The sequence below is a fragment of the Doryrhamphus excisus genome, chromosome 1 (assembly GCF_030265055.1).
Source record: "Doryrhamphus excisus isolate RoL2022-K1 chromosome 1, RoL_Dexc_1.0, whole genome shotgun sequence".
Classification (NCBI taxonomy): Eukaryota; Metazoa; Chordata; class Actinopteri; order Syngnathiformes; family Syngnathidae; genus Doryrhamphus; species Doryrhamphus excisus.
The window spans coordinates 40,784,876-40,796,386 of record NC_080466.1 but is presented as its reverse complement, the minus strand read 5'-3'; the positions used below and the strand labels follow the sequence as shown (position 1 = coordinate 40,796,386).

The 11,511-nt window shown below is 39.6% G+C and overlaps 1 protein-coding gene across 1 annotated transcript; it reads left to right on the top strand.

Moving 5' to 3' along the window:
* The first annotated feature begins 110 nt into the window (after positions 1-110).
* On the top strand, positions 111-5,659 carry c1h1orf159 (chromosome 1 C1orf159 homolog). Its single transcript, XM_058075094.1, has 9 exons — positions 111-243; positions 1,578-1,658; positions 1,723-1,807; positions 2,217-2,312; positions 2,647-2,703; positions 3,203-3,337; positions 3,535-3,560; positions 3,649-3,673; positions 3,753-5,659. The coding sequence occupies exons 2-9, from the start codon at positions 1,587-1,589 to the stop codon at positions 3,839-3,841; spliced, it is 585 nt and encodes a 194-aa protein (XP_057931077.1). The 5' UTR covers positions 111-243; positions 1,578-1,586; the 3' UTR covers positions 3,842-5,659.
* Positions 5,660-11,511: the final 5,852 nt, after the last annotated feature.

Sequence of the window (11,511 nt, the reverse complement as noted above, 5' to 3'; positions counted from 1 at the left end):
TTCAGGAAAAATATATAACCACGTGACTTTATGTCACTATAGCAGTGTACCTTTATTGTGAAAGTCGGATATTGTCAACACATTTGTCCTCACGTTTCGACTTTTATTGTGACAGTTACACCCGGATGTTGATAAGCTGACTGAACGAGAGCAGTGCGGCGGACGAAACCACCGAGGTGTGTTGATGACGAACCTGACAACAAACTCTCTTGGTCGGGCGAGATCAGGGTTCCTGCCGGCCTTGTGAGTAAAGTTTATGTTTGCCAATTTTGGCTGCTAAGTTGGTGTTTTGTAAATTAGCAGTGATGTAGCTTCTGCCTCAGTAATTCAGTCTTTATTGTTAGTTGTGTTTGCTAACACAGTATGACACCAGTCAGGTGTAGTAGCTAGCCAACCACACCAGGAAATGTACTTTATCGATTAACCGAGCGTTTAAAATCAATAATGTAAATGTTATCGACAAGTAATGACTAAATGTAACACGGACCACATGTTAGCTACAATCACTGCATGCACATGGTGTACTATGTCATCCCATTCCTTGCATTGCTTTTGTATTAAGGCGATGATTTTATGTTATTATCTACTTTTATGGCGACAGTCAAATGAATGGTGGAAGTGAAGCTAATCAAATCAGTACAATAGACACTTTGATTTATCCTGTCATCATCATCTGGCATGTTCCCTTTGGGAATAGCAGAGTAGTAGTCACCATCATGAAAACCTGTCAACTGGACAGGCAATTTGTTAACAATTTCATGTCTATATCTTGTTTGGGGGGGGGGGGGGGGGCAAGTTAATTAAGAAAGTTAAGAGGAGACCAGGGTTCGGTCCCCGCCCTCGGCCATCTCTGTGTGGAGTTTGCATGTTCTCCCCGTGCATGCGTGGGTTTTCTCCGGGTACTCCGGTTTCCTCCCACATTCCAAAAACATGCTAGGTTAATTAGCGACTCCAAATTGTCCATAGGTATGAATGCGAGTGTGAATGGTTGTTTGTCTATATGTGCCCTGTGATCGGCTGGCGACCAGTCCAGGGTGTACCCCGCCTCTCGCCCGAAGACAGCTGGGATAGGCTCCAGCACCCCCCGCGACCCTCGTGAGGAATAAGCGGTAGAAAATGAATGAATGAATGAATGAATGAATTTGTACTTCTAAACATATTTGTTTTACTTTTTGCAAATGTGTCATGGACGATGGACATTTGTCATTCCCTGTGTAACAAACCACTGCCACCAATAGACTGTAGTCCTGTGGGAAATACTGCACGTCAATGTTAAAACAATATTTTGTTTCACTTGACTGTACGTTACTCCTGACCTGCTGCACACAAAAGGGTGGTGGACATTTGCAACTTTTTGTAACTATATGGTGTATTAACAAAATATGGTCCACTCCTTCAGGGGATTGGCAAGCACAGATATGTATAATTTACACGAGACTACACTATAGAATGCAGTTATTTTATCATATACATGAAACTGTTTTTTGCTTAAGGTTATCATACCGTCAGAATGTCATACTGTAGTTGTCCAAACGTTTGGCATGTACCGTTATTGATTGGTTGTGTTTGGTTTCCAGGGTTCAAACATGGCGCTGTCATTCCTTTTGGTGCTGGCAGCAACAGTGATACTAATCAGACCGGAGACACGCGTAACCAAGGTGGGAAACTAACCAATCTTCTTTGCTCCTTTGGGCCATCAGCAACTGTGCTTTGTGTCCATAGGCTCTACATCATAACTCACTGGAGTGCTGCAGCGACAAACACAGGACAAACAGTTCATGTTCCAATGACACTCACTGTGAACCAGGTTCGTTAGAGATGCTTTTCAGGTGTGATATCATTTGGCGTGTGGCTTTATGGCTTTATTGTATCCTCCGTCAAAACAGATAAACGGATAATAAAAATCCATAAAACATGATGTACACTATGCTTCACACTAATCAAGGTCAACAAATCAGCAGATAAGATGTTCAAAGGAAGCCAAGATATTCCATCGTGTGACGCAATATCACATCATGAGTTGTCCTGGCTGGTCCGCCCAAATTATGACACCTTAAGTAGGTCATCTGCGGGTTGCTATGGCAGTGACTGGTGCGCCGTTCTCCTCATTAGCAGTCCTTGTGTCAGCCAAATGATTGCACACCCTTCATACTGTACGTATTTCTGCATAAATGGACACGTTAACATTAATATAACTTCTCCAAAATCTGCTTTAGGATGCTTCTTCCGTGTCCTGGAGAGCAGCAGCACCGTTTGCATACAGTGTGACCCCGCAGCTGTCGACTCCGAGGAGGTTACCAACTGTACCTACAGTAAGGAATCAAGTACAGCGGTACCTTGCTTTTGTATGAAAATTATTGATCAAAAATCTGTCTTTATTTTTATACACTGCTTCGTATTATTTCACCAAATTGAGTACCCAAACAAAGGATCCACATGTTGGTGACTAAGTCCCCGTCATGACTGGATAGTGTTTTTTTTTTTTTTTTAGAGTTGTGAATTCTTCAGTCATATTTATTATGTGTGCGTGGGTGGTTTATTTGTTCCTGGAAGGCACATAGAACGGTGAATAACTCAGCATCTTTCTCGTTACTTCCTCCTCCTAATTGTTTTTCTGTCATTTGTATTTTTTTTCTTTGCCATTAGATTACACGATGGACAGGAAAAATCATACAACAGTCACAACTGTAATGCCTAAAATTGGTAAGCTATGTAATATTTACTGCTCATGAGTGTTTATTGGATTTTATTGTAATGCAAATTTCATTTTTATACATTTTAATGTGTAAGTGGATGGTTAAAATATTGACATTTTATCATGAAGTTTCAATTTATATTATTTTAAATGTCACATTAAGGAAAGATACACTGTATGTCTTAATTCTGCATTTCACATCATCGCCTTTAGATGGCATCATTTCCCCTTAATGCTCTAGTTGCCACACCACAACAATTATGCATTTCCACATACATTATTATAAAATAGTAATACAATAAATGAATTACATAAATGTATTTAATCTGGATGCAGCTCGCTAGATAGGAAATGTTCTGCATTTGCAGGTTTTGACCAAAAAGACTGGTAGAAATGTGTTTACACAGTACAGCATGTAGTCTATCTATGAGTGAATACGTAGAGCAAACAAGTCCTGTAGGTGAGAATAAGTCCAAAACTGCCACTGTGCTTTGTTTTTGGGAGCAGGAGGCCCGGGCGTGGCCGCCTCGCTTCTTCTTGGAACGCTGTTGATCAGCCTGTTCCTGATCCTGTCTGTCGCCTCCTTCTTCTACCTCAAACGCTCCCACCGACTCCCAAATATCTTCTACCGCCGCAACAAAGGTAAGCCCGTACGGGGACGTACTACAACCCATATTGTTTCCACACGCAAGTACACATACATGTCTCCATATTGCACCATTATCATCTTCCAACTGTGGAGAAAAAGCTTCAACAGGTTCTACTGTAGTGTTGTCTTTTAAAGATATACAATAATAAAAATGTTTGTATTTGTATTGATATTTTTTGTGCTTTCACAGCCTTCATATTCCAGCCGAGCGAGACGGTAAGTCCGCTTTGATGCTCTTTATGAAAAACATAATGAGGCATCCGAGTTAAAGCAACATTCTTCCTTTCTTCCTCCCTTTCTCCAGGCTGTCATGATTCCCTCCTCGACAGGTAAACAGTCAGTTGACTCACTCGTCTCACCAAACAGGTCACAGTGTCATTGTTGTACTTTTTTTGGTCACGTTTGCAGCGAGGAAACAACGCTACGTGCGACGGGAGAGGCCCTCTGCGGCGCAGAAAGGCAACATCGCACCCGCCACTCGGGTCCACAACGTGTAGGAGCAAAGGCGTGAAGGTTTTTGTTTTTTTTTTAATTCTTGGAGGCCAAATCGATGTGAAACAAGGCGGGCACAAACTGTCGTGATGTCAGCTGGTATCCTTATTTAATGAAGCTCGTCACACTTGAACCTGACCTATTTTGCATTGATGCTGCACTCACAGATGGGCTCACGCAGAAGTAGCTAGCTTTGTGAGAGTGGATTTTTTTTTTTTTACGTCTTAGCTACGAACCAAGATGGCTTCTGTTGCAATCATCACTTGGTAGCCTTTTAATCCGCACTCACGTTAGAGCGATGTATTCATTGCTTTGAGGCTAACGTGCATCGACCGTCGAGGCCAGTGACCTAGTTGGGTGATGGTGACAGAGCAGCATCATCATCATCATCATCATCATCAGGGCCACCCACTGAAGTCTGTGCTGTACTTTTTTTTTTTTATATATTTGTGATTGTATGAGTGTTTTTTTCTCTATGTTGCTTGTCTCCCATTAGCCAAAGTGAATGTATTTGCCAAGTACACACAGCCTATAATTATTGGAATTGATTTACAGTATTTATTTTTAATAAGGGGTCAAATTATTCAACTTTTCAATCAAAGTAAATAGATTTTTAAATGAATTAATGAATGAATAATCACCATTTGCAAATCCTCACATTCGAGAGGCTGAAATCAGGATATTTCCATTTTTACGCCAAAAACAATTGAATACCAAAATAGTTGTCGATTTAATTAGATAATCGTTTAACCACAGATTCCTTGATTAATTGTTGCAGCTCTACTGCTGATTAAATAAATGTTTTTTTCCAAACAGTGCATGCAATATGGATAGTCAAAATTGAACAGCCTCATACGTCCTTCATCACACACTTTGTCAGTCTCTCTGTCTCTTTTGTTGTTGCTCTCTGAATCAGCATTCGAATCTGAAATCGAGCATTAGCAGCCTTTTAAAACCTGTTACTGATGGCGGACGGTTGGTTGTCCAAGCACTCCAAACAGAAGCTGTAGTAATTCCACACTTGATCAAACTTACTTAAGATTTTTCTGATTAAAACACGAAAACTTCAAAACAGGATATTAGCGTTTTAGCCATAAATTAGTTGCATCACTGTACAGGCCGCAGGATTCAAAGCGTGAGGATAAAGTCGCGTTTTATTCATCGGAAATCATGGTAATTAGCATATACACCGGCAGTGTATATTTTCATTATTGATGAATAATTATTAATATTCTAGTATTATTCAGATTTGATGTCATTTGCAGCAAAGAGATACACGTTCAACAAATAGAAACGCACTTTAATTTATAAATAATTGTGGGCTTAACTGTATATACGTTTCCAGTATGCTGCAGTAGAAGTATAGTAAACACTTCAACTTAAAGACGAGAGATTGGTGCACTTTATTAGGAAATGTCATACCAGCTTTTTTTTTTTTTTTTTTTTTACTGAGACGCCTAAAGTAAAAAAAATGTTGAATCTCTGGCAAAATCTCAAATCTTGACTTCCTTTGCCAAATGCTGTTGAGAGAATCGAACTTAATGACGGAATGTGCCATGATTGGGTGTTCCAGTGGCCTTTTTACGGAATGTACCACTTCTTAAAACAAGGCTGCTATCTCATATTTGATATATTTTGACAGCACTTGAGATTGTCGTGACAAGCACACGAAGTGGAGCAAAAACGAAGTGATCACATGACTCATTTTTTCCCATGTTGCCTAGTGTGTATTGTAAGCGGAATACACGTTTTCTACAGATGATATTGTTTTGTAACGTGACCGTGAGATGAATGTTTGCGGAAATAAAGCACCTTCCTGGAAGAACGAGACGAGTATTAGTCATGTCGTGTTTGTGTTATTGTTGGGCTGCAGAACGGCTTCTGGTTCCAATTGACTGTTGGAAGGCTTGAGGGCAAATAAAGTAAGGAGTAGCATGCAGTGGCTTTATTGCACAGCACTCTGCATCGAGACGTGCATGAACGCCTGCAGCTTTAGGCCCGCCATTAGTGATGACGGTCCAAACCTTTTTCCACCAAGAGCTGCATTCTGAAAATTAAGGATGGAGTGCGGAAGAAGGACAAAGAAGCCATAAACTTACCACTTCCACACGGAATGAGAGGATTTTTTTTTCCCCAGCCAGTCTCAGACATGGGCTCCTGCCTCAGTCTCCATGCTGTGTGAATGGTGATTTTTTAAATATTTTTTTTATATACACTCACACAGGTATGTTTACTAACACTTCTGTTTAACAGGTTAAATCAGGGGTGGGCAAACTACGGCCCGGGGGCCACATCCGGCACGCCAAGTGTTTGAATACGGCCCGTTCTTTCCACAGTATTTCATTGAAACTTAACATCCAACCTGGCATCATGGCTTGAGCCAACCTTTTGATGGTTTAAGTAGCTTTTTTTTTTTTTTTATCAATTTTGTTATTGAATGTGTTCTCCTGAAAAAAAGGGACACAAGCACATATAGCAGGTTGCATGACACGTTTAACCGCAGTTACTTATAAAATATATAGTCTGGACCCCTGTCAATTTTGTTAAATCAATGTGTTCCGCGAGTCAAAATATTTCTTACACCTCCTGAATGTCAGATGATTGTTGGGGGGGGGGGGTCCTGAAATGTCATACCTCTGGACATAGAGGGAAGGACAAGTTCCCCAGCAGCTCCATGTGACTGAACGTACTGGTCTATTTATAAAAGCTGTTTGCCAGGCACCAGGCGGCCATACGTGTGTAAGGTTGAAGGGACGACAGCGCAGGAGCCGTTGTCCTTGTATACTTGCAGGTATGCAACCATAGAATCCTCACTAATGTGTGCCTAAATACTAAAACAGTGTACTTGAATATGCATGAAGACAGTACTGTTCTGTATAAGGGAAAAGTGGCTTTCTTTTATTGACTGACTTGCCTCAGATTTTCCTCGCTTTTACCTGCACGTTTGTGACACGGTGTTGTGGCCTACTATGGGGGCTCTCCACGAGGCCTTCATCTGCACATACACTAAGATGTCACAGTATTACGTATACTTGGATATCAAATCATGAGAGCACTGCAGCATTCTGACTCGACAATGATGAAAATGCTAATTTTTTATTGATAGTGATTATATTTTATTATTGTTTTATAATTATTTTTTATTATTAAATTATTATTATTATTTTGTTTATTATTATTATTTTATATTGCTGTTTTTAAGGACCTACTGCTAAAGATGCTGGTCAAAGATCCTTCATATGACAGGAGCGCTCTGCTGTTGTTAAGGACCTTCAGCTACAAATGCTATTCAAAGATCCTCTATGTGACAGAAGAACTTTGCTTTTTAAATACCTAGATCCTCTATGTGACAAGAGCTTGTTGCTATTTTTTAAGGATCTACTACTAAAAACGCTAGTCAAAGATCCTTTATATGACAAGAGCGCATTGCTGTTTTAAGTACGTACCATAGTCAAAGCTATACAGTATGTCACCAGCATTCTATTTTATTATTATTTTATAATTATTTTATTGTAAAATTATTATTATTTTTATTTTATTTTTTATTATTATTATTATTTTATATTGCTGTTTTTAAGGACCTACTGCTAAAAATGCTAGCCAAAGATCGTCTATATGACAGGAGAGCTCTGCTGTTGTTAAGGACCTACAGCTAAAAATGCTATTCAAAGATCCTCTATGTGACAGGAGAACTTTGCTTTTTAAATACCTACTGAAAAAAAATGCCAGTCAAAGATTCTTTATATGACAACAGCATGTTGTGTTTCTAAGGATCTACTGCTAAAACACTTGTCAAAGATCCTCTATGTGACAAGAGCTTGTTGCTTTTTTTTTAGGGTCTACTACTAAAAACGCTAGTCAAAGATCCTTTATATGACAAGAGTGCATTGCTGTTTTAAGTACGTACCATAGTCAAAGCTATACAGTATGTCACCAGCTCTGTTGTTGTGAAGGACCTACTGCTAAAAATGCTAGCCAAAGATCGTCTATATGACAGGAGAGCTCTGCTGTTGTTAAGGACCTTCAGCTAAAAATGCTATTCAAAGATCCTCTATGTGACAGGAGAACTTTGCTTTTTAAATACCTACTGAAAAAAATGCCAGTCAAAGATTCTTTATATGACAAGAGCATGTTGTGTTTTTAAGGATCTACTGCTAAAAACGCCAGTCAAAGATCCTTTATATGACAAGAGCGCATTGCTGTTTTAAGTATGTACTGTAAAAAAAATAAAAAAAACACGAGTCAAAGCTATACAGTGTGTCACCAGCTCTGTTGTTGTGAAGGACCTACTGCTAAAAATGCTAGCCAAAGATCGTCTATATGACAGGAGAGCTCTGCTGTTGTTAAGGACCTTCAGCTAAAAATGCTATTCATAGATCCTCTATGTGACAGGAGAACTTTGCTTTTTAAATACCTACTAAAAGAAATGCCAGTCAAAGATTCTTTATATGACAAGAGCATGTTGTGTTTTTAAGGATCTACTACTAAAAACTCTAGTCAAAGATCCTTTATATGACAAGAGCGCATTGCTGTTTTAAGTACGTACCATAGTCAAAGCTATACAGTATGTCACCAGCTCTTTTGTTGTGAAGGACCTACTGCTAAAAATGCTAGCCAAAGATCGTCTATATGACAGGAGAGCTCTGCTGTTGTTAAGGACCTTCAGCTAAAAATGCTATTCAAAGATCCTCTATGTGACAGGAGAACTTTGCTTTTTAAATACCTACTGAAAAAAATGCCAGTCAAAGATTCTTTATATGACAAGAGCATGTTGTGTTTTTAAGGATCTACTGCTAAAACACTTGTCAAAGATCCTCTATGTGACAAGAGCTTGTTGCTTTTTTTTTAGGGTCTACTACTAAAAACGCTAGTCAAAGATCCTTTATTTGACAAGAGCGCATTGCTGTTTTAAGTACGTACCGTAGTAAAAGCTATACAGTATGTCACCAGCATTCTGTTGTTGTGAAGGACCTACTGCTAAAAATGCTAGCCAAAGATCGTCTATATGACAGGAGAGCTCTGCTGTTGTTAAGGACCTTCAGCTAAAAATGCTATTCAAAGATCCTCTATGTGACAGGAGAACTTTGCTTTTTAAATACCTACTGAAAAAAATGCCAGTCAAAGATTCTTTACATGACAAGAGCATGTTGTGTTTTTAAGGATCTACTGCTAAAAACGCCAGTCAAAGATCCTTTATATGACAAGAGCGCATTGCTGTTTTAAGTATGTACTGTAAAAAAAATAAAAAAAACACGAGTCAAAGCTATACAGTGTGTCACCAGCTCTGTTGTTGTGAAGGACCTACTGCTAAAAATGCTAGCCAAAGATCGTCTATATGACAGGAAAGCTCTGCTGTTGTTAAGGACCTTCAGCTAAAAATGCTATTCATAGATCCTCTATGTGACAGGAGAACTTTGCTTTTTAAATACCTACTGAAAAAAATGCCAGTCAAAGATTCTTTATATGACAAGAGCATGTTGTGTTTTTAAGGATCTACTACTAAAAACTCTAGTCAAAGATCCTTTATATGACAAGAGCGCATTGCTGTTTTAAGTACGTACCATAGTCAAAGCTATACAGTATGTCACCAGCTCTTTTGTTGTGAAGGACCTACTGCTAAAAATGCTAGCCAAAGATCGTCTATATGACAGGAGAGCTCTGCTGTTGTTAAGGACCTTCAGCTAAAAATGCTATTCAAAGATCCTCTATGTGACAGGAGAACTTTGCTTTTTAAATACCTACTGAAAAAAATGCCAGTCAAAGATTCTTTATATGACAAGAGCATGTTGTGTTTTTAAGGATCTACTGCTAAAAACGCCAGTCAAAGATCCTTTATATGACAAGAGCGCATTGCTGTTTTAAGTATGTACTGTAAAAAAAATAAAAAAAACACGAGTCAAAGCTATACAGTATGTCACCAGCTCTGTTGTTGTGAAGGACCTACTGCTAAAAATGCTAGCCAAAGATCGTCTATATGACAGGAAAGCTCTGCTGTTGTTAAGGACCTTCAGCTAAAAATGCTATTCATAGATCCTCTATGTGACAGGAGAACTTTGCTTTTTAAATACCTACTGAAAAAAATGCCAGTCAAAGATTCTTTATATGACAAGAGCATGTTGTGTTTTTAAGGATCTACTGCTAAAAACGCCAGTCAAAGATCCTTTATATGACAAGAGCGCATTGCTGTTTTAAGTATGTACTGTAAAAAAAATAAAAAAAACACGAGTCAAAGCTATACAGTATGTCACCAGCTCTGTTGTTGTGAAGGACCTACTGCTAAAAATGCTAGCCAAAGATCGTCTATATGACAGGAGAGCTCTGCTGTTGTTAAGGACCTTCAGCTAAAAATGCTATTCAAAGATCCTCTATGTGACAGGAGAACTTTGCTTTTTAAATACCTACTGAAAAAAATGCCAGTCAAAGATTCTTTATATGACAAGAGCATGTTGTGTTTTTAAGGATCTACTGCTAAAACACTTGTCAAAGATCCTCTATGTGACAAGAGCTTGTTGCTTTTTTTTTAGGGTCTACTACTAAAAACGCTAGTCAAAGATCCTTTATTTGACAAGAGCGCATTGCTGTTTTAAGTACGTACCGTAGTAAAAGCTATACAGTATGTCACCAGCATTCTGTTGTTGTGAAGGACCTACTGCTAAAAATGCTAGCCAAAGATCGTCTATATGACAGGAGAGCTCTGCTGTTGTTAAGGACCTTCAGCTAAAAATGCTATTCAAAGATCCTCTATGTGACAGGAGAACTTTGCTTTTTAAATACCTACTGAAAAAAATGCCAGTCAAAGATTCTTTATATGACAAGAGCATGTTGTGTTTTTAAGGATCTACTGCTAAAAACGCCAGTCAAAGATCCTTTATATGACAAGAGCGCATTGCTGTTTTAAGTATGTACTGTAAAAAAAATAAAAAAAACACGAGTCAAAGCTATACAGTGTGTCACCAGCTCTGTTGTTGTGAAGGACCTACTGCTAAAAATGCTAGCCAAAGATCATCTATATGACAGGAGAGCGCTGCTGTTTTCAAAAACACTACCCCGGTACTCACTGGTCTCTGTCGTATGTCAAGACAAATGAAGGTGTTCTACATTTAGCTCAGACAAGTTGCTGTCCAGACAGTCGGGTCCTTTGAAGGACAAAAGGCAACATAAACGCCTGCCCACTGACCTTTTGTGTTTCAGCACCCAGGAAAGCATGTGACGTGTCGGAATGGATGACTTGGATCACAGCATGCGCATTGCCGAGGAGGACTGGTCCACCTTCTACCTGGAGAGTGAGGAGTGTTGCGTGCCGCAACCTTTGCTCGCTCGTCTTGACCCATCATCTTCAGTCTTTGATGAAGCTTCTGCAGCCTTTAACAGTCAGGGTGCTGATGGAGGACGAGAAGAGGCTATCAATACGGATGACATGGTCCAAGTAAGTGATTACGCAGGACTCACTCTTCTTCGAGAAGAAGTGCACGTGACAGCAGAACATATCCCGGAGGAGACCAGGAGGTGCATCATAAGCACACTGGAGGCTGTAGTCAGAGACGTCGCTCGATCGCTGGAAGCAGACGTCAGATGCGAGGATGCCGACGGAGTTCCTCTGAGAGCAGAGGAGAAGGAGCGCTGGTTTGTGACGGTCAATGACGGTCCAGTGCCTCGCCGGGCCCGTGCAGCTCCT